At 44.6% G+C, this 27,429-nt stretch overlaps 1 protein-coding gene across 1 annotated transcript; it reads right to left on the bottom strand.

The window, feature by feature from the left end:
- Window positions 1-4,526: 4,526 nt before the first annotated feature.
- Window positions 4,527-18,587, bottom strand: TCAF2 (TRPM8 channel associated factor 2). The gene is made up of 7 exons (XM_053934373.1): window positions 17,932-18,587; window positions 14,495-15,465; window positions 12,606-12,700; window positions 11,437-11,650; window positions 9,551-9,790; window positions 7,306-7,643; window positions 4,527-5,750 (listed from the first exon to the last, which is right to left on the bottom strand). Exons 1-7 carry the CDS (start codon window positions 18,585-18,587, stop codon window positions 5,505-5,507), a joined length of 2,760 nt encoding a protein of 919 aa, XP_053790348.1. The 3' UTR covers window positions 4,527-5,504.
- Between the last annotated feature and the right edge of the window lie 8,842 nt (window positions 18,588-27,429).

Below are 27,429 nucleotides of genomic sequence, written 5' to 3'. Positions count from 1 at the left end.
GAGCACTGGCTTTAGGTCAGACAATCACATTTTCATTAGTCAAAACCTGCTTAGGAGATAGATTGCTTCATGGGATCATCTGACCAGATGGGAAAAGAAACAGCCAGCTGCTGGAAAGGGTTTGCCCAGACTGGATATCCCCAGGCCTTAAAGAAATGAATCAAATTCCTCCTGACCACATTTGAAAAGGTTTCTGCCTGCAGATTCATTTTTGAGTCATCATCATCTGGGAGCTCAGTCATATTTTGGTGTTTAGAAAATATCTTGGTGAAGGCTTCCTATCCAAAGGCCTCTTGTAACTATGAATCACAAGTGATACAGTAAAAAATACATGCATGGAAGCTTAGAATTATTCTACCTGCATTCTTAACAAAATCTTGTATTAAATTCAGTTATTGATCTTTTCACAGGGCATTTTTCTTTTCTTTTTTTTTTTTTTTAAGTGTAGCTGCCCCCAACATTTTAAATGCCTACTGAAGAACCGAAGCAGCCTTTTAACAACATCAGATTATTCAACAAACTCATCTGTCCACTATTCACACAAAACCAAAAATCAAGTACTTATATAAGTGCTCTTCATCCTGAAGGGCAGGACTGTGCTCACAGGTTTGATCCCTACTTCTTTTTTTTTTTCCCAACTGTTACCAGTGTTCAAAACAAGACTGATAAAAAATATCAACCCACCTCTCCATGCTTGTAAGTATGCATATTTCAAATATTTCTTCATACTTACAATACATAAGACTCTTCTCACAGCATGAAATGCAGGCCCCCTGCCTAGAGACTCTGCACAGTTGATGTTTGTACTGTCAGTTAACCCTGGTTGCTACTGAGTAGAGTATTGCACCACAACACTGAAAGACCGGCTCAAATGTAGTATTAGGGAAAAAAAAAACAAAAAGAGAAAGAAAAAAAAAATTCAGTGATCAGATGTCATCTTTTGTACTGCCCAAAGGCTGTGGTTCACTATTATATCTCAAACCAATGCATTTCTCAGACCAATGAGCCTTGCACTGTGCTGTGATCACAAATGACTCAAAACAAGCACATTTTTTGAGGACTGCTTCAAAAACTTTTCCCTGAAGCTCTGGTTCTCCTGCTGAAGTGTGCTACTCGGAGACAGATCAGGACTGACTCATTTGGATTTGTGGAATCCTGTGAGCTGGCACACATACACAATGCTGGAGACTAAGAGTCAACAGACAAGATGATCTGGGGTAGGGATCAAATGGTTGCAGGAAGTGAGGAAAGGAAAGAAGCTTCCCTGGATTAAAATAATAAATTTGTAAATGTGTTGCAAGCTTAATTTACCTGCAGATCCATGGTCTTCCTCACTTGATTTCAGATGTGCCTCATCACAATGGGCCTGCCTGGCAACCAGTGGAATATGTCTGACCTTGGTCACCATCACTGGAGCCAACACTGACCTGAGGACTGATTGCCATGCCTGACCTCGCATCTTCGTCATCCCTGAAGACTTGCCTAACAATCTAGACCGTGGATGTTGTGCCAGGTGTGTCCTGCTTGCCTCATTCAGGTGTTGTGGCTGGTCCCCAGCTGTCCTGCTGGCTGTGTTACTGCAGCTGGCTCCTGGCCACCAACCCTAGGGGAGCAGTCACCTCCACTGTGCCCTCACAGTGTCTGTTGTACCACAAAGCAAGTTGTGAACTGGGATTCATTTTATTTTGTTGTTTTTTTGGGGGGAAGGCAGATTCTTGTTTGTTTCAGTGAAGTAGCTCTTTACTATTGAGTATTATGGAAATATTGAATATTATTCCACAGCTCACTTGAGCTTTGGGTAGAATTTGCTGCTGATGGCCACCATTACTTCTTCACTGTATTTGTCATCACTTTGGTTCCAATTTTGCTGGTTTTTATGCTATTTGTGAAAAGCTGCTTTTTTCAGAAAAGACAAATTTACTGTACTCCTTAACATCTTCCGTGAGCTCCTCAGTATTGCTGACAACCATAACCAGCTTTAAAAGTCATGTTCCAGTAGCTTTTCATAGGATTTCGATATCTTTGGTTGTTTTTCTTTCAGGGACAATTCAACAGGCTGAACTGGTTCCTTATAGCTCCAAAGTAGTGCAGGAAGGATACAGAGCCATTCACATCTTTGAGGTTGTGCTACACTCCCCTTATTTTAGCAGGTCTGAGAGAAGCAGAAAGAGTTTTATATGTTGGGTTCCACCAGAGGCCACACAGTGCTGCCTGGATCTGTGCACAGGATCCGCAGTGTCTGTGCAAAGGGCTGGTTATCTTATGAGAAGGAGCAACGTAAATCAATCCAGAGGCAACTGATATGTAATCTCAACACAATTGCTGCAGAGCCACTGACAGATTACAACTTTAGTGTTGGATTCGGAGCCATATGAAGCCAGATGTAATGATGGATTAATAAAATCCTTCTAACATAAAGACATGCTTGGAGAAGCAAATGCAATATGGAAACATGACATCACTTTTCATGGAATCATGGGATGGTTTGGGTTGAAAGGGACCTTCAGTGTCATCTAGTCCAACTCCCCTGCATTGAGCAGGAACATCTTCATCAGATCAGGTTGCTCAGAGTCCCATCCAAACAGATCTTGAATGTTGCCAGGGATGGGGCATCAACCAGCTCTGGCTGGTGTGCCAGTGTTTACACTTGGGCCAGCATCTCTTGAATCAGTTCTACTTGACAGCAGATATACCACGTGAGTAAAGCTGCTGTGAGTTATTGAGTGGTGGCCTGGGCAGCTGATGAATTTATCAATTCAAGTCGTAGAAAACATCTCTAGTGCTGCAGTCAAGTAGAGCTGAAAGAACCTGCCAATCCTACTGAGAAAGGTGCAATACCTGGACAAAGATTAATTGTAAATAATGCTGAGACTTGGCCTTTAGGAGCCTCCTCATCACCCATAACAAACTTCAGTTCCACTGGCCTACTGAATTGTCTTTAAACAGCAGATTTCTTAAATGACAGACAACAAAATGCTGCTTACAATCAACTCTTCCCCCTACCATTGCCCTCACTTTCCCACTAATGGAAGCAATCCTATGCCTGCTAACACCAGGGTCTTATTACACAGCAGGCTGCTTATGTGTCTGTTGCATGCCTTAATTCAAGTTTTGAAACCTCCTTTGTCCTGCCTAAACCAGCTACCTGTGTCTCCCTTCTTTCTGCTGCAATTAGCACAAATTCAGTCCCACAGCAACAAGATCAACATAACATGGTACACGTCATTTGGTGGCCAGCCTCCCTTCACTGGGTTTTACAGTGTCAAATTCAGCAGCAGAATATGCTACTTTTGCATACAAGCTCTTGACATTCACAGAAGATTCTTACTCTCTCCAGCAGTCTTCTTGGATATGGTGGAATTGATCTGCTGATTTGAGCATCTGCATGGCCTCATGATAGTGTTACTGCCTTGTGTAGTGCCTTGTGTTGTGCCTCCCTTACAAATATCCATCACAGATACAGACAAAATGTCCTGGTTATTATACTTGCCATGAGATTATCTGGACATCTGCCACCATCCTTTCTGGCCTTGGAAAATGTTGCTGGGATGGCTGCTGGCCTGGCAATTGCATCCATCTCCTTGATGCAGATGGGAAGCAGACTCTCTGGGTTGCCCACGTGGTTTACATCAGCAGCTGGTACTGTCAGGATGACGTTCCAGTGGCCAGGTCAGCCCAGGGGGCCGCTACTGACAGATGGTTCAGAACCAGGCAGAAATGTCAGTTCCCCCTAATCCAACATTCAGGTGAAAAAAGGCAGCTAATTTAAAAAGAACTTTTAAATGTGAAGAAAGAGGACAATCACCACAGGTAAACCCCTTTGCATGGCCTCAGAAACATAATTAATTAATTAATTAATTAAATTAAAATTAATTAAATTAATCTGGATGTAACTGTGTTTTACTGAATCACAGGGAGATCTTGGGATGCTGGCAAGGGCTCCAGTCGTCTTTGGTGACCCCATGTCTGCTGCTGCTGGAAGTTGATGATATTCAGTTTTTAATATCAAGCCACTTTAAATGTGTCTCAGACATGCTTATACTGAGAACATGGAAAGAGATTAATTCCTAAATGAAGGTCTTATCAGTATACTTTCTGGGCTAAGAAATGCGAAGCTTAATGCAAAGACTTTCCTAGGACATTATGTATTTTGACATTTTCTACACACATGACCACAAAAAGAAAACCCCCAGAAAATCAGGAAAATATGGGTAAGCCATAAATGCGGAAATGCCTCTTTACTACAGTTAGGTTTTGGGACCACTTACCAAGCCTGAAGAATGGAGGCTGCACAGCCTCTTTAATTGTGACTGATATTTGGCCTAATGTGCTCTCCTTTGGCAATATGATATATATGAGGCCACACCACAGACCAGAGACTTCCATGGTGGTTTTTTTCAAATTTGAACAACTTTATCACCAAGGCCATGTCTATCTAGGTCATTTCTATTTAGGCCTTTTTTTTTTACTGGGCATGGAGACATGAAAATAGGATCACATGCAAAACCTGCAAGTCTACAGTGACTTTTTTTATTTATTACTGATACATAAGGAATAGGCTGGGACTAGTGAGCTCTTAGGCTAAGCATTAACATGCTTGCCAAAACCCACAATAGCTGAGCAATTGTGAAAGAACTGGGAGTAACATGAACTTTTGTTGCACCTTGAAAAGTGTGGTCCTCTGTCTTGATGAACTGTTGTCTTCCTTCTCTCTGCTCCCTCAGGCTGTCAGGTCAGTGCCTGTATTTTAACCTTTGACGAGTCCACAAGTAAAACCATTACTGACTACAATCAAGTCACCTCCCTGTTTCCACTCTCTCATCTTCATTGGCATGTATCATGTCAGGCTATGGTTGAAGGACAGCTAAAACTTATAATTGACTTGTTCACATAAAGATGGATGCTGGATCACACTATCATAGAATGTAGGAAGAAAGCTACAGCATTTCAGTATCACCTATGCATTATATAGCCTGTATGTATGCATTATAAGGCCACTTTCACAACGGGTGCTGTGAAATTCTGCATAATAAGAGGAATTAAAAATTAGGGATTTTAGGGTAACAAAAATAATTGTGAAAATCTCATGTTACTGAGATTATAACTTAAGAATACAACTGTGTTGTGGAGACTACTATTTGCTTTAAAGATCTCTATTCCCATGGTAAAGTCCTTGAAACTGGTCCAGGAATTGCTTCACCCAGAAAACTTCCATTTCATCAGAGAAAGGTTCTGTAGGAACTAAATCAACTGAGAATTACATTCTTCCTGAGGTGAAGCACCTGGAACAAAGCTCACTGATTATTTAACCCTTCAGATGATAGCTTAGGTGGTTGCTGATCTGCTGATCCCTGTTGAATTTCTGTTGGGGTTGGCCTCCACTGGCAGCAAGAAGCTGAAGAATCTAGCATAAATCCAAGCACATAGTGAGCTATCATGTAGCACACAAGGAGAAAAAGATAGGCCATAGCTAGTATAAGAACCAACATTTAGGCAGTTTTCCTTTACGGTCTATAGGATCTCATTGGATCCTGTTCCCAGCTGGGTAGAGAGGACAGTTCCACAGACAGCTCTTTCTTGATAGGCCATCCCCAGGCTGTAAAGAATGGAGCCAAATTCTTATTCACCTGCTGAGAAAACTTCTGTGCCCACAAGTTCATCTTAGAAGTGTTGTCTTTTGGGATCCTGGACATTTTCTGGTAGTCAGAGAAGATGTGGATGAAGGGGTCCCAACCAAACCCTTCCTGCAACTGATGAAAAAGAATACAGTGTACAAACAGTTAAGTTATGATTTCACTGGCATTATTCCTGTGTTACAAACAGCAGAATATTCCATGAGTCTCTGCAGTGTCTTTTAGAATGAATGTAAATTTAGATAAAAGCATCTAGGCTTTTCAGGCTTCAGAACATAACTAGCAGCACTGAAGTACAGGAAAATACCTCCCCATTACACTGATCTCCCAAAACAGCGATCAAAGATACATTGGGAGTAGCCAGAAGTCTCAGCAACCTATTATACAAGCTGCTGCTTTGGAGACAATGAAAACAGTATCAGAGGGTACACTGACAGAATAGCTGGAAAGAAGGGGCACAGGAGAACAAGGAGTATTGAGAAAATGGGAAGGAGAGATTATGAACAGGGCATGCTTTGCCTAAGAATAAGAACAAAAGGAGCTCATACAGAAAAACTGCTGCTGCAGAATTAGAACTGTTCCTCCATGCCACATTTATTTCAGCAGTCCTGTTAGTAATCAGGCAGGAGATGAGACATCCCAGCCTAATAGCACAGGTGAGGCAGTGGCTAAACTGGTAAGGTATTTTGGGAAAATTTCTCCCCTCAAAACTGTTCCCTCTGTATAAATATTTTGTTATTCGTTGCACCAAAAATCCCCAGAGGATGACTCTTCAGCTTGACAATGCAGATGCTTCTCTGGGATGTAGAGAAGTCAGGATCAATACTCCTCCAGTAAATATTCTTTTCCTCATATGAAGTGTGAGAGCTCTCAGACAATGGAGCTGAGGAACACTCATCTCACAACAGTCAATAGGTTAAGCCATCATTATGGACATCTGCTTTGCAGTTCCCAGCTAAAATCAGTCTGAGTGCTCTCTCCATTAGGCTAATAGTTTCTAGGAGGATTAAGGGAAAGGGGGAAATCTCTCTCACATGCTTCCCAAGAGGATGCACTTTAATCTAGGATAGGGTTCATGTTTTAGAGTCTCGACCACAGTGAGGGATCCAGTTCTGTGTGCAGGAGGATGGGCTGAGCCCATCCTCTTGCCACTTGATGGACTACACTGGCTCCACTCAGTGCACTGGATAGTATGAACACCCTCCTCTCTGTAAGTTTTCTTAAAGGCCATGTAACTCACCAGGAGACTGTTCAAAGCCTGGCTCTTCTAGACACTTTACAGTGCCAAGGTTTTTTGACAACTAGCCCACCGCCCCACAGGAAATCTGCTGTGGATTAAAGAGCTGTGCCCAAATTTGATCCTCCTTTTCCCATGCTGTATAGCAAGCAGCAGTTCCTGTTTCTCTTCCAGGGAGAAAGATTAGTACATTGCACTCAGCTATCTCCCTGAGTGGCTAAGGCTAAGCCCAAGTCTGACAAAGGAAGATTTTCAGGAGATATCAACTTTAGGCACTCTGCCTGTTTACCTCTGAGGTGCTTTCTGGGCCCAAGATAAACCCTGACAGTAATCAAACACTTACAAGGCTTCACAGCTACAGTCACCAGGCTGCAGACATCCCTCTGACACCAGCTTCAGTGACTGCACTACGAACACACACATTTTCCCTGTTACCTGCAGGTATGTCTCCAGAGCAGTCCACACATTCCAGTCCTTTAGCTGAGCACCTTTCTTCAGATAGCCTTTTATCCTTTCCTTCCGGCACTGTGGCCCGAGTGCCTGATGGGCCTGGTGCCTGGGAATGCCCAGCACTTCCTCATGAACATAGACAGACCAGAGGTTGCACGTGGCCTCTGTGGTGTGAGGGGGAAACTCCCATGCCTGCTGCTGTTGATTGTGTCCCAGCTCATGGATAGGACCCCAAAGACCAGTAGTTTGCATGTGCTTCACGTCTAACATCTCCTTCACTGAATCCAGGTGGCCCATGATGGGGTAGCCAGAATGCATCCAGCCTGCAGGAGAGACAGGTAGCAACACACGTCATTATGTGCTCACCTCAGTGCTTCTTAGATGTATATGATTACTGTATTTTTTTTCATTTCTCTAGTGCCTTTCCTCCATCTCACAAATAACACTTTTTTTATTACCATGAATGACCAACTTTTCCCAGTGTGCCATAAGGAAATACATCACGTTTCACCCTAACAGATAGTCACCCTTACAAAAGTCAAACAAGTAAAGGTAGGACTGAACCACCAGTTAAGTGCAGTTTTGCCTGCTTTCCCTTTTTATATATAAATGTACACTCATGGTTGGACTGAAGTTGAGGTTTTAGGATGAGGAGAAAAGCCTGACCATTGCCCAGAACACACCTGAACTCCCACCTGCTGAGCATGCTCGGCACCAACACAAACATGCAATAATGTGAGTGAGCACCATGGCACTCCTTAAGGGCTCCTATGTAGAGTGTGGACACTGCAGACCTGCACTCCAGTGGTCACTGGTGTGGATGAGACACATGGAAAACACAGTTTGTCATGCTTAAGGGCTACAAAGCCTGTCATACTTAAGCCTGTTCTTTACCTTGCAGGATAGCTATTCCATAAACAACTTCCCAGCAGGTTGCTAGGCAAGAAACATGCACTGCAAGGGATTTTATTTATGCCTTTTTGGTGTCTTCTTCCCTAATTGGTCCTCCTGGAAGATTTCCAAAACTTCATGCAAGAGCAATGCCCCCAAATTCAGATACCTGTTGTAGCAGGGTATAAGCAGCCCTTTACACGGAGAGAGACTGGTGAATGAACAAGAATGGCAATCCCCTTTCTGCAGGAACTAGTGAACATAGAACGTGAATGGCCTGGAACTAGTTTCTTCAGGAATTAGTGAAGATTTTGAGCTTCCTCTTTTTAAATAAGAGGGATATATGCAATTAGCAATCACTAGCACCCAAAAAGTTCACATCCAGAAATGTGAGTGAAACCATTTAGTCCACCCAAGCCAAAAGAAATTTTATGTCTGTAGACGATGATATTTTTAACTGGCATTTGCTCAGCATAGCAGAACCTAACACTCCCAAGATGTGCCACAAATCCTTTACATTGTAGCTTAGTTTAGGGCATCAGGGTTCATGCCAAGCCCTTGTCTCATTGTGGGATGATGAATTTAACCATTAAAAACAAACAAACAAAAAACAAACAAAAACACCAAAAACAAACAAACAAACGAACAAAACTAAGCAAATTTTTTATTGCAAAGTTCCATGTTTACTATATAATTTGATCCTTGATTGACAGCACTCAGTTCATAACTGGAAAAGCTGGAATGGGGGAACATCAGCTGCAAAAATACACACTCTGGGGCTTTGACAGCAATGCTGGATCTGCTTCCACACTTCCACACTTCATCTCAGGCTCACATCGTTAAGCTTTGCCCACAATAACCTTTGTGGAGTCCACCTCCAGCCAGTAGGCGCACAGAGGTTTAAAAGTTATCACTGAACACATGAGAACAGTCCTGTGGCTGAGCCAGAGAGAAAATAGAAATCAGGTCACTGCTTCCCAGCTGTACTGGCTCTGCAGTGCCAGTTCAGGAGGGAGAATGGGTAACTGCATGTGAGCTAAAGCCACTGCAGTCAGCAGCTCTGCATCTTAGCACACCCCGGCAGGAGAACAGCTGAGGAGACACCACCAGTTTTGAGAGCAGGGAGGCATCTGGAAAGGTCAGTATGTTTTTCAAGCCCTGCCTTACCACATTTCCACCCTGACAGTGTAGCTCACAAATATGCAAGGGTCACAGTCATTTAACATTTCACATGTGTTCCCAGTCTGGTTTTAGCAAAATCACCTTGAAGGAACAGACACTGCTGCTAGAGGCCACTTGCTTCGTAGCCCTGGAGAAGGCCATATGGCATTGTACCTACCGCATGAGATCTGGACATCTGTTACAATCCTCTCTGGCCTTGGGAATTTTGCTGGTACGGCTGCCAACTTGCTTATCGCCACCATGATCTCGTTCCACAGGGTCAGCAGCGGCCGTGGGTTCTCCATGTGGCGGATGCTGTCAGAAGGCACAGTCAGGATGAGATTCTCAACAGCCAGCTCTGCCCAGGGAGCAGGGTAGTGCCGGATACAGGCCTCCCACTGCCTTTCACAGGTCTCCCCTACAGTAGCAACACAGAAAATCAGTTAAGCACAATCCGGACTTTTGAGCATGCTCACAGATGTCTAGCTCAGAGAAAGAGACCAGGTCATGAAAATTTCTTGGAAAAGAATATGTGGTAGTTGCCTGACTGCGGGTGGTGGCTGTTAAATAGCCAGTCCTCAATCTGCTCTTGGGAAGACTCCTCAGGCTCTTTTATAGGTAGGAAATAGAAAACGACTGACATATAACAGAGTAGCATATCAAGAACAGATTCCTGTTTTGTATCAGAGAACAAGAATTGTCAAGTTTCTCTGATGCTTCATTTCTTTTTGTCCAGCAGAGCTGCTTTTTCACATAACAATGCTGGCTCTGTTCAGGAAGAGAGGGAGAGGGAGAGGGAGAGGGAGAGGGAGAGGGAGAGGGAGAGGGAGAGGGAGAGGGAGAGGGAGAGGGAGAGGGAGAGGGAGAGGGAGAGGGAGAGGGAGAGGGAGAGGGAGAGGGAGAGGGAGAGGGAGAGGGAGAGGGAGAGGGAGAGGGAGAGGGAGAGGGAGAGGGAGAGGGAGAGGGAGAGGGAGAAGAGAAGAGAAGAGAAGAGAAGAGAAGAGAAGAGAAGAGAAGAGAAGAGAAGAGAAGAGAAGAGAAGAGAAGAGAAGAGAAGAGAAGAGAAGAGAAGAGAAGAGAAGAGAAGAGAAGAGAAGAGAAGAGAAGAGAAGAGAAGAGAAGAGAACTGCTGGGAACATGGGAAAATCAGTAGAGATGTCTTGTAGGATCTATAGATGGCCATATGAGGGCACAGTAAAGCAGGCAGAGCACAAAGCATGCTTTGCCATGGCAGTAATCAGTTTCCCTCTTCCAAGCACAACAGTTTCCATCAGAAATAACAACTCCAGCTCCAAGAAATGTTGGGTGTGGACAAACCCTGTCCATTTTGTGAAAGCTCTTTCACCTACCCCCAGACACGTAGCAGGCTCAGAGAGACTAAGTGGCTTACCCAGAAGCAGAGATTCATAAATTGTAGAATAATTTGGATGGAAGTGGTCTTAAAGGTCATCTGTTTTAACCCTCTTGCTATGAGCAGGGGGAACATCTTCAACTAGATCAGGTTGCTCAGAGCCTTGCCCAATTTGACCTTGAATGTTTCCAGGAATTAAGCATCCATCATCACTTCTTTGAGCAAGTTGTTTCAGTGTTCCACCATCCTCATTGTAAAAAATTTCTTCCTTATAAATAGTCTGAATCGATCCTCTTTTAGTTTAAAACCATTGCCCCTTGTACTACTGCAACAGGTCCTGCTAAAGGGTCTGTCCTCATCTTCCTTGGACTTGCCCTTGGTGAAGCTGTGCTGGCTGTTCCAAATCAGCTCCCTATCCTCCACGTGCCTTAGTATAGCATCTAGGAGGGTTTGTTCCATGATCCTCCAGGCACAGAGCTGAGGCGGACAGGTTGGTGATTCTTAGGGAACCTCCCTTCCACCCTTCTTAAAAATTAGTAGAAAAATGGGAATCCCAGAGGAAGATAATAGTAAGGAAAATAAATCTGGATATTCCTAAATCCAAGTATTTCTAAGACCTTCCTAAGCACAGGACCATCTTTCCATTCAGTCACTGGGACAATTACATCTGTGAAGAGCCCTCGGGCAAAAAGCACCAAGGTAAACAAACCTACCAAGCTTGAAGAAAGGAGCTTTGACTGCCCCTTCCACTGTGATGGGCACGTTCCCCAGGACACTCTTGGCTGGTACTACGATGTAAATGAGGCCGCCCCAGAGGCAGGAAATGGATTGTTTCTCGCAGGCAACATCACAGGTGCGGATTACCACTGGTGCCCGTTTCAGCTCCTTGGCTTTAGAGAGGTCATCCGTGTGACACCCAACCTGCACCTGGCAAGCAGAAGTGTAGGAAACAGCTGGTCAAAGGTGTGCCAGTGTGACCTGGCAGACTGACCTCAGCACCCACTGAGCTCTCCACTGCAGCACTCTCCCTACAGAGGATGCACAGAGAAGCACCTTCTAACTCCAGCCTAGTCCCTATCTCAGTCTTACAGCTCTTCTCCCAGTATTCCTGGCTCAAGTGCATCCTTCACCAGCAGATCAGAGTCCTGCAGTGACTTCTTCCGCTGCACTTGCATTGATCATTCCTCCACCCTTCCCCAGCATCAGAGTCACTTCCTATAACATCATTTGGAGAGATGTGGTCATGACTGGCTTCTTTTATTGTGCCTCCTCCTTAGAGCTCTTATAATAAAACAGACAGCACGTGGCTGCAGGACCAGACAGAAGCATCTGAGTTAACTTTGCATTTCAGCTGCAAAAAATATCCAAGCAGGTAAGCATTTGCTTCTGTTGTATTTTGCAGAGAACAGGATCCCAAGTAACAGTTCCTATCTCATCTGGATACATCTCCGTGAGCAGTAGTGACAGCATTGTCAAAGGTATTTATGAGAGATCTGGAGAGACGGAATCACGTTTGGTTCATAGACGTACCCAAGTACTTATCCTGGACCTGAAAATCATCTTGATCAGTTTTTTTTTGCACCATAACAGAACAAAAACCAACAGCCCTCAAGCAGCAGCCACACTCAATTATCCACACACTCAAGTATCTGTGTACTGGGATCGCCAGTACACAGAATGGGAGGAATGAAAAAGAAAAGCGTGAGGACATAAGGTGAAGAAATTATGACAAAGCATTTAAAGTGCCACAGGGTGGCAGCAGTAGGAAAGGGCGGGAAAGGTAGAAAAAGCCATAAAGGAGAAAACCCTTCCCCGTGCTATTTTTAAGCACTCATCCGACAAATACACTGGTGTAAACCAACGTCAAGCAGAGAGATTTTACCTTCAGACCAGCACCGACCACCAGGCAAGGGCACGTTATCACTGCTGTGTGCCCTTCGGGGAGGTAGAGTCCTGTGCTCCTCCAGGCTGTCTCTCCTAAAACGTAAGAAAACACAGTCCTGAACAGTCAAGGACTTCTTTGTCCAGACCATTAGAGATCCTGGAGATTTCAAGTTGCAACAGGAGAATAATCTTCCATCCTTTCCTTTTCCCATGTCTCATTTACCCAACTTGTCAGAAATACAGTTTCAAATAAATGAACAAAATCGTGTGCTTAGTAGTATGTTCTAAAAATGAGAAGGAGAAAAAAAAAAAAAAAGAAAATAAGCCAAAACCCCAACACTTCCTACACTCAGACCCTCTTATCCTAAGAGCTATGGTGGGATTACACAATTGAAGTTGTAATGGTCATAAAACATTTCCCAAATAACAGACTGACAGTGGCATCACATTTTTCCTTAGTGATTGGTCCAGCACAAACTGGAGCCACAGGAATTGTCATTTCTAGCTGACTGAAGTGATGAGAAAGCCTCAACAGATCATTCTGTGCTAGGTGTACCTGTAAGAAGGATACCACTACAATTCAACATGTTTCTAGACAGTCTTCCCATGGAAATGCAAGTCTCCTCAGCATAAATATCTTTTAAACACTTGCAATTTACAGAATTTACAGTGCAAAACTGATCCATCTCTACTGTACTGATCAGGCAGATTCCACTACCTAGTTCTGACATGAAGTTTACTTAGGCGTATTTCAATCCAAACACCAGAAGTCCTAAAAAGAGCTGAACTGTCATTAAGCACCCAACTTACAACCTTTCCTGTCATCCAAGAAAGCAGAACCAGTTTTGTCAAGCAAAACCTAATCCAATGAAAAATGCAAATTAGACTATATCACATTGTGTTACCAGTTCATTTCAGTTTTACTAAATTTGTACCAAAGGCAGTTTTGAAATGGTGCTCAGTTTGTGAGGTTTTCTTTCTTTTTCGTTTATGTGAAATGACACAAATTCTGAGTATTTTCTGCTTTTGTCCTGACTCATTAGTGTTAAAACCAGTGAGAAGTTATTCTACAACTTTTCTCTCTGCACAGCCACTGCACTCAGACATTGCCATTCCAGAACAGTCTCCTTTATCTCATTAGAACAATTTGGAAACAAGTCCTCTAAATCATATTCTAATACCAAAAAAATCTGTCCAGGGGACAAAAGTTACTAGTGGAATTTAACCCAGAGTTTAAACATATCAGTTGTGAGCAGGAATCTCAGCAAGCTGGTACAGATACAAGCATTTAACAAGCTTTGACAAATAATTTATGGTGTATTTACCCAGTACTTTGGCTTCAGTGGCGGTGTCACCTAAGAAGTTCCCACAATACTTCCAGCCTCTTTCACTCCCAAAACCAGATCTTCCCTCCATTGTGGTGATACACCAAGCTATGGGACTGTGCTATAACTCAGGCTGAAATTACCTAGATAACAAATAAACTTTTTGTTTCTTACTCCCACCTCTCTGTAGGATGTATCAGCACAACTATGGGAACGGCAACATGCAGTGTAGAATCCAGGGTTTCTCAGAGAAGCTTTCTTGCCAAAACCACTGTGCCATGCAAATGCCCTGTGGTACTACTTGTTGGAGGTTCTTCTCCTGACAGTGCCTGTGCACCAACAAAGCAGGAATTCCATGGGGTTTTTCAGGTGCTAAAATCAGGGCTAGCCACAAAAGGAGCCTGTCTGCCACTGCACTGAGCTCAGTCTCCTCTCAAGCCCATGGTGAAATTGCACATCTATGCCCATGTTCAGGCATACATAGACACAGGCACACTGAGGGTGGGCACCCCAGTGATCCCAGCAACAGGATGCCTTGAGAGAAAGAGAGATAAGTCCTCACCTGGGTTTGTGCCATCGATTTCCACAGTGACAGGGAAGGCACAGACCCCAGCAGCAGATTTCTGCACCAGGGCCGCGCTGTCTGTCATGGTGAGGGACAGCTCGGTGGCCATGCAGAGAAGCACTGCCTCTTTGGAGCTGCTCTTGACTGGGCAGTGCCTGCTGACCTGCGGGATCCCAGTCCTTTTGAGCACTTTGGTCAGGATGCGGTGGAGCGAGGCATATGCCGGGCAGTCGTGGGCTGGGATGTGCAGGAAGGCAGTGCAGTCCCGTGCCAGGGGGTGCAGCCAGCCCTTCAGGGGCTCCGTGAGCTCCTGATGCCCCTGCAGCTGCGTGCTGAAGAGCAAGAGCGCCTTGCGGAAGTGGTAGTGCTCCCCCAGCCCCACGGGTGGGTACTTGGCTGCCTGGCCGCTCTGCCCCAGGATGCTCAGCCCAAAGCGGTTCAGGATCCTGTTGCCAGGATATTTTGCCACAGCGGCTTTGCCACAGTTCTGGGAAGCCCAGTACCAGGCCTGGCCCCCCACCAGCAGGCCGCCTCCCTCTGCCACGAAAGCGTGGATCCTCTCAGCTTCTCTGTCATTGTAAGAAGTGCAGCAGTACACGCTGATGTCACCTGCCAGCTGTGACACCTGTGACTTCACCCCTGCCTGAGACAGCAGGCTACACAGCTTCGTCAGGCTGGGATCCACCCCCACCAGCCCCTTCCTCCCGGCATCCAGCCAGGAGACAGCATTGAGCAGGAATCTGGCCAGCTTTGGGGAGAACAGCTGGCTCTCATGGGTCGCCACCACCACACGGCCGCGGCCGTAGCGTGCGGCAGCCAAGAGGCAGCGCCGGGAGCTGTCCAGGCACAGTGGGAAGGAGAGGGATCCGTGCACCAGCAAGGTGGAGGGTATGCCCCCCGTCGCCAAATCCAGCTCCGACACACCGCGCAGGAGAAACTCGGTGTCAAGGCTCAGGTTGGCCTGATGTCTGCAGAACCAAGAGAGGTCCAGGTTAGCCCCCAGCCCAGAATCCTTGGAACAAAACAACTGGTGTCATAGCTGAAACTTAAGGAGTTGATTTCTCAGAATATTCTGAATTGGAAGGACCACTGAGTCCAACTCTTAAGTGAATGGTTCATATAGGCATCAAACCCACCTCCTTGAGACTATTAGGACTATTAGGAGCACCATGTTCTAACCAACTGAGCTATTCTCAGTGGCTATCCTTGTCTCTTCTTTCTCCTTCATCCCAGAACATCATGCTGTCAGTTATTTTGTTAAAAAATAAAAAATGCATCAATGCCTCATTTTTCTCCTTTTAAAGCCTCAGTTGTTACAGCCAAGCAAATCTGTAGGAATCTCAGCCCTTATTTAAAAATTGGAATAAATAGGTCAAAAGGAAGGTTCTAGACCTCTGTCTTTGAAGAGCCACTTAAAAATCTAAATACATTGCAGAAATTAAAAAAACAGACCCTTCATAGTTTTTTAAACTGCAGATTTAAACTGCACATAATGTGGGAATTGGCATTATCTCCTTTAAGAGAAACGTTCTCTATTTGCCCCACCCTAGGCTCAATTAACGAGGTGAGCCCAAAAGATTTCTGTGCCTTTTCCCAAACTCTGCCACTGTTGAGAACTGAAGAAAGGAGTGCTAAGACAGATGGGCTACACAGACAGGCAGACACACAGCCAGAAAAATTGTGAGTGACTGGAAGTTGAATTAGAGCCTTAACACATACACCTCACATTACCTCACACTGTTGGTCTCCACAATAGAAAGAGATTAGGCTGTGCAAGGCTCTCTTATCTCTATTTTCATATAACTCCTATATGTCACTGCGGAGAAAGACACGCTGAATCATTCTTGTATGCTCTGTGTACACTTTCCCCTGGTTCTGCCAAGCAGTTTTCCCCCAACATCTGTGAAGGGTCTGTTGTTACGTGGCCATTGCTGCCAACTCAGTGAGAATAAATAACGTTGCCCTTCTTCATGCCCGTAGGACGGGAATTAAATCTGCAGCTCTTCTTTGGTTATTACTTCACTGAGACCCTTTGTCACACAGAGCATGTGTCCAGGCATATGGCACAGCCCGTCTCAGACTGAAGCCTGATTCTCTGCACACAAATCTGGCAAGAAGACCCAGATGTACAGAGCTGTTGTGTTACACAGAAACTGGAGACCTAAATTTCTCTGTGGCTCTGGATTCAAACAAAACCCCCACAAAAACAACCTAAACAAGGTGTAATTCACCTTTAGTTACCATTTGAAGTCTTGTTAATTGTGATGTAATTTTTCTCTTCTGAATTCCCCACCCCTTTCCCTCTTCCATGCCCTGTGCATGAAGCAGTGGGAACATGCTTGTGCAGTGCAGGTTGTAACAAGAAGCAACCAGCAAATTTTAATTAAGCAACCTAATTTGTTAGCTGTGCCCTAAGCATTTCACTGAATTAACTGAATTAACAGCAGAGCTCTCTACTACCTTTACTGGAAAACAGCAGAAAATATCAAATTCCATTAACTGTTTGAAAATATAAGAAATTTAGCATTCTACATCCACAAGGAAAAGAAGGAAGGAAAGACTTGCAGGGAGTTTTACTGTAATTGCTGTGGCTGTCATTACAGTGAAATTAAGCTGCCACACAGAGGAAGTGCAGCAGCACTAATGCTTCTTGGAGAACCTGCTGTGCCTTATGTAACTTAGCAGGAAGTGGCAGGAGAAACAGCCAGGCATAGCCACTGGCAAGGGGAGGAAGAGAGCAAGGCAACAGGTCTCCAATGCCTGGTCACTTGTGCAATATGAGTCATAACAGCCCTGAGTTTTACACCTGATAATCCAGAACCTAAAGAGCCAGGCTGGAATCCCAAGCAAACTGGGAGCACTGAGATTTCTTGCCCACAGCCTGTTTCAGAAGCTGAGAAGGGAGGCAGCACCCAGCCTCAGCTCTGGCCAGCTCCAGGGGCTTACCTGCAAAAGCAAATTCCTGCAAGGAACAGGCTCAACAGGTTTAGCAGCTGTCAGCCAGAGCCTGGCCCAGAGAGCTGTCCTGCTGCTTCATCTCCAACCTGGTTTACAGCTGTGGAAAGTTGTCCTGAATGTAGGGATGTGTGGGGAGACGGAGAGGAGTTCCTCCTCCTGTCCCTGTTTTGCTGCATTTCACCCAGGTACCCTTGATCAGGCAGGCTGCTTTAAAAGATGCCTCCTCTCATTTCCTTCTCTTAGAATGGGTTCCCTGGGCCTGGTCCTGCTGCCCTGGAAGTAGTTGAAGATAGCATTCTTTCCAATTGCAAAGAATGGGAAAGTCCCCTTTAAATTGGAAGGAAACAATTCCATGCTGGTTATGAAAGAACCAGCATTCACCTTCACCCTCACCTCTCATCTCCCAAATCTTCTACAAACATCTCAGCCGCATAACCTAATTGGTGGATTAAAGAGAGGGCAATTCAGGTACTCACGGGACAACTAATGGGATCTTGGGAATCTTCTTGGCGACTTTGAAGACGCCTTTTTCCACGGCATTTCCTGTGAAGTACACGCCAGCCACGCTGGTCACCTGGTTCCCAGGGAATTCGAACAGCACCTTCTCCTTGCCGTGCTGGCTCGCCCAGTACCAGGCTTGGCCTCCAACAAGCAGCCCTCCACCCCCTTTGACAAAGTCCACGATGCCTTTGGCCTGGGAGCTGTCATAGGCATCCATACAGAACACCCCCATGGACGGGCTGGGCTCTGCCCCCACCTGCACTTGGGTGCCAGCCTCGAGCAGCACCTGGGACAGGGAATCCAGCCGAGGATGAACCCCAACCAGGGCCTCTGGGCAAGGCTTGAGCCACTCCATGGCATTTCTGAGGAACTGGGAGAACTTGGGGCCCTTCAGGATTCCTTCATGGGAAACGACCACCATTCGGCCCTTCCCATACTGTGAAACAGCAATCAGGACCTGCTTCTTAGCGCTCAGGAGCACAGGGTAGGCGTCCTCTCCAACAAGGAGCAGCTCACAGGGAACAAAACCTCCAGAGAAGTCCCATGGCCCAACACCATCCACTAACCGCTCGTAGGTGGCACAGGGTTTCATCTCCAGGACACTCCTGTCTGGTGGAGAGAAGAACGACATCCACTACAGTAAAGTTAAGCAATAGGGAACAGCTGTAACAACCCTAAGGAGCAATTTTTTTGTTGGCTAGTAGGAACTCTAAACAAAGAAGAGTCATATTTGTGGTTACAGCTTTTCCGGAATTTGGTTTGTTTGTTGGTTTTTTTTGTTTGCTTGTTTAGCTTTGTTATCATGCTATTGACACATTTAAATAGAAGTGACAAGTATACCATGATTATGGAGACAAAATGACTGTTTCAACAAATTCTGCTATGCACCATGGAGGAAAATAGGGAAATAAAGGTATTCACTGTCCCATTAACAATTTATTTGAAGAGGGGAAGTGCCAGAGGCTCCAGGAAATCTACTAGGAACTTGTATGGTAGAGGTGGTTTACACAGGAACAGCCAGAAAATGAAAAGGCTGTATCAACACAATGCACAATATAATTCAAACATGCAGTTCACATTTAGCTCCTACTTGGATATGTACAGAGCTACATGCTGTTGCTGCAACATGTTGTACTTTTCTACCTCCATTTAGGCACTATAAGCCTGTGCTTAATATTAGGAGGGCTGTGAGGGAGAGGAAAGTCAGCAAAAATTAATTCAAACATGCAGTTCACATTTAGCTCCTACTTGGATATGTACAGAGCTACATGCTGTTGCTGCAACATGTTGTACTTTTCTACCTCCATTTAGGCACTATAAGCCTGTGCTTAATATTAGGAGGGCTGTGAGGGAGAGGAAAGTCAGCAAAAATTATGGAGATGACCAGCTTCCCTGCAATAACTGTGAGTTTAAAGCACATAGTACCCATGAGAGCATGTCTGGGCACAGGAGATTAATGACCTAGTTCCCTGATCCAAACTGTTAATCTCAATAAAATAATTTCTCTTTCCCATAGCTTTGTTTCATCTGTTTTCCCACCTGTGAAGTAAGGAGAGTGTACTGACCTCGATTGCCAAGCCCTTTGAGGTCTGTGAGTGACACTGTTCTGTTAAGGCTCCCTTGGTTTGAAAGTTTGGCTCAGCTTTTTCCTGAAGCTGTCTTCTGCTGATCTGGGGCAGCTGTGGCTGTGCAAACAGGAAGGCTTTGAGGTATGAGACTCTGACCCAGTACCACCCAGTTTGTGTCGTTCAGGATTCAGATGAGTGACTGAGCACAACACCTATGGCAATGGAAGGAGCTGCTCTGAAGGGGCGTGGACCTTTCCCTGGCAGCATCCCGTGCCAAACACCAGGCTTCACACACACCTCGTATTTGGCTACCCTGAAAGCAAACCCTTGTCATCCAAACACAGGAAAATGGCAAGTCCTGGAGAAGCTGCATCCTTGATCTGGATTTGTCACAAGCCCCAGGGTGCTTAGAAACAGCAACCTGATCTAGAATGACAGTATTGCTTATCCTCTCTGGTCATCTGGTCTGGAAGCGCTGTTTTTCACCAAAACTACCATGGGACTCCACTATTGTCTTGCATATGAGTCATGAGTCAAAGCTGCTGATTAACATAGGATAAAAACTACAATGCTCAATAACCAAGTGCTTGATTGCTGGCTTAGTCTGAACCCCAGCTTTGTGTCCCTGGGTTTGAAGAAGCCCTACATGTACAAGGTCTAAGTGCTTTAGGGTGTTTTACTACGAAACATGCAGCCTTGGAAAATACGGAAGGTTTTTTGGTGGTTTCTGTGGATTTGATATTAATGTGCCTATACTGACACACTGACCATGGTAAAGGAAGAGGAAAAGCAGGTGGATAGTTTCAGCAACTCATATTAAGCTATAGAATCACAACTATTGAATGGTTTGGGTTGGAAAGGGATTTAAGGATTTAAAAGAACATATAGTTTCAAACCTTTTGCCATGGGCAGGGACACTTTCCACTAGACCAGGTGCTCAAAGCTCCATTCAACCTGGCCTTGACTCTTCCAGGGATGGGGCACCCACATTTTCTTTAGGCAACCTGTGCCAGTGTCTTATAATCATCAGTAGAGAATTTCTTCCTAACATCTAATCTAAACCTGCCCTCTTTCAAGCCATTCCCCCTTGTCCTGTCACTCATTACATTCCCTTGCAAAAAGTCCCTCTCCAGCTCTCTTGTAGCCCCCTTTAGGTACTGGAAGGGGTTCTAAGGTCCACCTGGAGCCTTCTCCAGGCTGAACAACCCCAACTCTCTCTGCCTGTCTCCACAGGAGATGTGCTCCTCTGATCATCTTGGTGGCCTCCTCTGGACTTGTTCCAAGAGCTCTCTGTTTTCCTTCTACTAGGAACCCCAGAGCTAGATGCATCACCCCAGGTAGGGTCTCACAAGAGCAGAGGGGTAGAATCCCCTCCCTTGCCCAGCTATTCATGCTGCTTTGGATGCAGTCCAGGGCACGGTTGGTTTTCTAGGCTGTGAATGTACATTGCCAGGTCATGTCGGACTTCTGGTCAAACCAACACCCTCAAGTCCTCCTTGGCAGGGCTACTCTCAATTAATTCTCCACCCAGCCTGTATTTGTGCTTGGGATTGTCCCTCAGTTATTCTACATGGGGACAAACCACAGGACTAGGTTTGATGTAAGATCAGCAAACTTCTTAGCCCCCACCTTTCTTCTTATCACAGGATCTGAAAGCTAACTCTACACTCTCGACCTAGGAACACTCCTGCTCCCTGGCATTTATCCAGAACAAGGAGTGGCTGTTTTGGAAAGGATGTTAACTCTTGACTGAAAGCAACTGTGAGCATATAACAGAATTCCCAATTCCTATGTAATAACAATTTTTCCATTTCAATGGTATGAAGCATTTCAGAGTGGAGAGAAGTGCACACATTATACCCCGAGCAGGCACAACTACAGATGATTTCCTCTTTCTAGAGAGAGAAGGGAGAAAACTCAGCAGGAACAGAGAACATACATGTCTAATAAGAATTGAAGGAAGCTGCAGAAGACTGAGCTGGCTGTCTCTCACATCAGTTAGGAGGAAACAACCACTAGACCTGGGCCTATACAGAAGGAAGATTTTGGCTTTTAGCTGCCTCCCCTCTTAACGTGGAAGTAAAAATTCTCCGTGACAATATCTCAAGACAAAGATTCTGAATTCCTTGTCTTCCCTCCTGCACTTTCCACCTCTCATCTCCAGAGAGTTCCTACTCCCTGCAGAGCTGAGAATACTGTGAGAGTAGGTATTGGAGCAAACATTTATAAACCCTGCCAGATGACTAAATCTGTCCTAGTCTTTCTTCTGTCTCTGGAAAAGGGAAAAAAATGTGATGGGAGGGTAATTGAGTTTCATTAAATGCAGACTTAAGATTCCATCATCTGCTGTCCAAAAGCTATCCACACACAGGCAAAAGAGGTATGATTCAAAGGAAGGAACACCCTTTGGTCCACTCAGGAAGAGAATCTGTGAGACAGAGGACCTGGGCAAGTTCTGAGGGTAAATATGGCAATAGATTTTGTGTGTTAAGTAGTCAGTCACTTTTGGGAGAGTCTTTAAGGTTTCAGGCGAGTCTTTAAGGTTCCCACAAAATATGGGAGGACTTCCATGAGTAAAAATTATGGGATTGTGCAGTATCTGTGAAGTATAGGACAAAAGAGGCAAGACAGACACTGAGATGTCTCACCTGTTAAGAACTCAGGCAGCCAAAGTGAGTGAGACACACCATTTATAGGAATTTGGCTGTTCTTCCTCATTAGGGTGGTCTCATGTGTTTTCCAGTCTTTCCTCTCTTTCAGATTTGCAATCTGGCTGTCTGCACCGTAACTAAGAATCAAGAATGCTGCAAAATCTGTAAGCAGTAAGGAATTGATGGACTCTTGCTTCTTCCCATGTTTATCAACAAATTGAGCAAGGAGAGGAATTTGCTGAAGAGATGGCATTTGCTGAAGACACAAAAATACTTATTTTCATTGTCTGTTGATCAGCAACAAGGTTTTAAACTGAAATAGGGTAGATTTGGATTTCATAGATTTGGCTGTAAGGAAGAAATTTTTTATGGTAACAGTAATGAGACACTGTAACAATCCAAACGTCCAATCTGACCTTCCGGCACAGCCAGAGAAAAGGGATGGGGAAGCAGGAGGAAGCCAAGCAAGAAAGCTTGCATGGGAAACACAAAATTAGGAAAAAATATATTAAGAAAACCCTTCCAGAGTTACATAATAAAAGTAGAAAAAACAAAGTTAAATACGTCTAAAGGAAGGAGAGCCAAAGAAAAAGTAGATTAGGTTGCAAATTAATGAGAACTCTAAAATTAGATCAAGATAGCAATTACAAAGGAAGATACTGCAATTATTTATTTATTTTTAGCAATGACAGTCCTAAGAGTTATTAGGAAACATACTGAAAATTGATAAAACCTAAAAAAATATATATTTTTTTAGTAAAAGTGCAGCAGAATCAATTAGGCAATTACCATGTGTAATTACTATTATTGGCGTTATTTTCACGTGGCACTTACAGCAATAGATTATAAAACATTACAATTTCCAAGCCTAGTAAAATGTTCCAGTGCTTTAAGGAAAAAACAACATGAATTGCCCATCCTTTCTGGTGGTGTTACCATGCACACATTAGGGTACACTCGCTGGCTAATGAGATGCAAAGAAATAGAAAATCTGAATGTCTAAACATACATTTGTCCAGTAATCTTAATTGCTTTCAAGGCAAGGAAAGAACAAAATGAAAGCAACTGATGAAACGTGATCAGGTATGTTTAAATTAATTTTGCATTTGGAAAGGTAAATAACGTCTTAATTATAATTCATTCTACTAAATTTCTGTAAGTTGAAAGTTGAAAGTTAGCTAATGAGCTATAATTGGTAAATACAGGGATACACTGAATCAGAAGAGATGCCTATACAAACAAGTGCTTTTTGAAAATCTTTACCTGGGATCTAAAAAGGACAGCAAATACCACATAAATGAAATCACTAAATCAATGTACAGAAGCACAGAAGAAATCATAACCTAACTAGAAAACAATTTTTAAAAAATGAGACCTTGCCTAATTATAAGTCCTATGGTCTGTAATTTTAGAAAAGCGTTGACATCTGTTGGTGAACAGGGAGCTGAGCAGTGCAGAAATCCCTGGGAAATGCAGACACAGAGCCCGTTTCCAGTCTGGCGCTGGAAGGGTTGAGTCTCATTTGCATGCCTGCTGTGTAACGGCTCAGATCACTTCCCTGTAAATGCTGCTCGGTTTTAAAGCAGGGGATGAGTGAACACCGCTTTCGTTTGAAAAGGAGCAGAAAAGAGGTCTGATGGTCTTTGTGTGTGGGCCATGCCAATCTACTGCAGTCTGCAGTGACGCAGTCATGAATATGGAAAAACAATAACTTTATCCCTCCCAAACCAAAAGGATGGCATGGAATTTAATTTGCTATATCCTGTTGAGGAGCAAGGGAAAGCAGGGATACTTGGACAGCTCAGTGTAGCTGAGACTGAAGAACAGGCAGGGCATAACTCAGGTGATGGGCAGCTTAATAATCTATCACTGACAAGTCACACAAAATACGAGTGTAAGGTGAGACTGATGAAGGTTTGTACAGACTTCAATGGCAGCACTGCTTATTGCAGTGAAGAGACAGCATTTGCTGAAGAGACAAAAATACTTATTTTCATTGTCTGTTGATCAGCAACAAGGTTTTAAACTGAAAGAGGGTAGATTTGGATTTCATAGATTTGGCTATAAGGAAGAAATTTTTTATGGTAACAAAAAAAATTGCACAAAAAAAGTGCAATTCCATAAACTGAGCATTGCTTCCTCCTTATCACCACTATTTTTTATAATACAGCAAATAGAAATAATTAAAGCTGTCCCTGATCTATTAAGTCACATTCTTTTCCAGTTCAGTATAAGTGTGACACACCAACAGATGAACATCTGGGGTTTCTTTGGGATTTCGACCGTAACCAAACAATCCCTTAGAAGAAAGGTATGCCAAGTAAACAAACAAACAAACAAACAAACCAAAAACGAAAAAACCCCACAACTAACAAGTTTACGTAACCCTTTGCTACAATCAATCAATGTTTAAAAGCCTTACTTCAAATAACATGGCTGCACAAATTATCGCTGTTGCCCATGGTGTATGAGCTATCTTATTTGTACTAGTTTCCCCAGGAAGGTCTTCACCACACTCAAGCTATGCTGGCTTGGATTTTGTGTTCCCTGGCAGCTGGCACCAGGGTGTCCCTGCTGATGTCTGGCTGTCTGTATACCTGCCAGCTGGTGGCCAGTGCCAGTCAACACAGAGTGTGTGGCTTCTGCCTTTATTCCTTTCTTACACCCTGTGCTCGGCCCTTTCAAGCCAATCAAGCATGAACCCAGTGCTCTTGATGAGTGTGGCTTCAGTTCCTGTTCCAATCACTAAGTAATAGTCAGGGTCATTCCTTTTTTGGTTACTCAGTTTGCCGTTATCTCGAAATGCCATCTTTGAGCATGTACAGACACGCATTCCTCAGCTCTTTTCCCAGTTCCGGGAGTCTGCCATGCCAGCATGATCAACACAGCCGGGCAAGTGAACTTCCAGGCCACAGTGTGCCACAGTGGGGCTTTGGTCAACCCACACAGCGCAGTAACTCCAGCCATGGCACACCTGGGAAGCCAACCCTTTGACAGGTCCTCCCTTCCTGATGAGCTTTAAGCCACCTTGAGTCCTGCCCTTGTTACCTGTGTAGGACCTGTTGATAAAGCTGTGTTTGAGCTGTGTTGCCCTGTGCTGTCTTTTATGTTTTAAGTCCAAGCCTTGTTATCTTTAGCAAGTCTTTATATAAACCCATTCCTAAATCTAGCATGTTGCTGACCAGCTTTAGGTTGGCTTCATGTCCTGGGAGGCCATTCCAGACTCCTGCAGGAAATTATTTTTTCAGGACATTTTACTGCTCAGAATGTTCTCTGCTGCCTTAGGCAATCATCTCACTTGTCTTCTGCTCTGCCTGAAAGCTGTAGCCAAAATTTTCATTTTTTCTTCACCTAAGCATACCCATCAAGTTCTGAAATCTTTCCTTTGTGTCTGCAATGTATCTTCTGGGAACAGGCCTGACATGACGTGCCTTTACAATGCTGTGGTACTATAAGCAAGCCTTAGAAGAGGCTTAAAAAAGAGACTGTTCTGACCTGCCTTCCCTCCATCCACATCCTACTGGAAGCATTATGGCATTGACATCAACCCAGACACTCACTGCTGTTTTGCTGCTGTCTCTGTTCCCTTTTCCATAAAGCCCTGCACATACAGCCCTTCAGGGAGGCCCTCAAATAGTGTCTAAACAGTCTTTGAAAAATTACTAAGGAACATAACTTGCAGTACTTGGTTTAAATTACTTATGTAAGAGCTTGCACTGCTATGTTGAAAACTAGGGGATGGCTGGAAATATGAGCCGTGTAACATCTGTAAATGATCTCCACCAAAAGATCTCCTTTCCTTTCTACTACTTATCAATTTATTAAACTTGCTTCTAGAATGTTTGGCAGTTGTAGATAATTTAGCACCAATTACACATACTGCAATTTTCAAATGCTGGATTATGAAGTAGAAAACATGCAGCTGAAAAAGTACCAGTACTAAAGAAAAACTTCATTGCCAAACATAAGACAGAGTGACCTGCAAAGATTTATTTTAAACCAACATATAGTTGGTTTATTATTAGAATTTGATGAAAAAAAGGTGTCAGATGAATTGAGAGCGTAGGAGAACTTGTGTGGTAATGCTGACTGGAGATTGTAAATTTAGCACCCTACAGAATCATTTGATGAAGAATTATCTCCTGTGTTTCTACTGAGCCTCCCCCAACAAGACCTGCTAGACCTGTGGGACCAGAACCAACTTAGATGGTTCTCTCCATGTTCCTCAGTGTATCAAGGTCTAGAGTCTATGCACAGAACCAGCTTTGTACCTCCTACTGATCTAATCTGCAATCAAGTAACTCGTCCATGTTAAATTGCAAATTGTGAGCAGCTAAAAGTTTCTAGACCAAATGCACGCAGAAACCACAACTCTCTCCTTCTCCGTCTTCTCCCTTCTTACTCAGATTGAAAGTAAACTAAAGTGTACGTTTGCGTGGGGTTGAAAATCGTGTTCTTTCTCATGGGAAACCTGTAGATTTTGCAGTTTACACCCAGCTGCCAGAGTAACTACAGGTTCTTTCAGTCTCTTTTGCTACTCCTCTCCTTTGGCACCGGCAGAGCCCACCTCAGGCTGCTGGAGTCGTTGTGCACCAGGCACAGATGCAGTTTTATGTTGGCACAGAGCAGCCCCGGTCAGGTCAAATGCAGCCTGTACCCTCCTCATAGCGCAAGCCCCCACTCCAGGGATTTGCATTGGAAGCGCCGCGAGACGGCAATGCGGCTTGGAAAGGCAGCTCCGGGACATTGCGCGCCCGCCTGCGAGCCTCCTATCTCTGTCAGTCACCGCTTTTGTTACTGAAGGCTCAAGCATCACGCTGCACAGCAAGCATCAGGCGCGGCGGGCGCGGCAGAGGCGAGCGGCTCCGCACTGCTCCCGCTGCCCGGCGCCTGCGGGGGCGCGGCCCCGGCGCTGTTCCGGAGCCGCGGGCGGAGCTGCGCTGCGCCGGCCCTGCGCCCAGCACCCACCGGGAAAGCAGAGGGAGCGGGCGGGAAGGAAAGTTCAAGAACAGCCGGGAAAGGTGCCGCCCTATGCGAGGAGTGGGCAAAACTGCAGCTGCATGGCCGGGGGGCGGGTGTTCAAGGCTTGCAGTGGAAGGTTGAGCCTATTTAACACTTTTGCTTTCCTTATTTATAGTGTAGGTGATGGATACTCTTCTAGCCTGATTTTATATTATTGGATTTTGCAAATGATTTGTCTGAATGTACCATACCATCCGGGAGGCATGTACAGATGCTGAGTAGCCCAGAAATA

This window comes from Vidua chalybeata, chromosome 2 (genome assembly GCF_026979565.1).
Source record: "Vidua chalybeata isolate OUT-0048 chromosome 2, bVidCha1 merged haplotype, whole genome shotgun sequence".
Classification (NCBI taxonomy): Eukaryota; Metazoa; Chordata; class Aves; order Passeriformes; family Viduidae; genus Vidua; species Vidua chalybeata.
This window is presented reverse-complemented; position numbering and strand designations above follow the sequence as displayed.

Bases quoted from the DNA above. Each gene is read 5' to 3' on its own strand.
- TCAF2 (XM_053934373.1), bottom strand. From the start codon at position 18,587: ATGTCGTTCTTCTCTCCACCAGACAGGAGTGTCCTGGAGATGAAACCC. The intron at 11,651-12,605 runs GTAAAATCTCTC...TCTGCTTGCCAG, and splicing joins TGGTCGGTGCTGGTCTGAAG to GTGCAGGTTGGGTGTCACAC. The intron at 5,751-7,305 runs GTAACAGGGAAA...CTTTTTCATCAG, and splicing joins CTCTGGAGACATACCTGCAG to TTGCAGGAAGGGTTTGGTTG.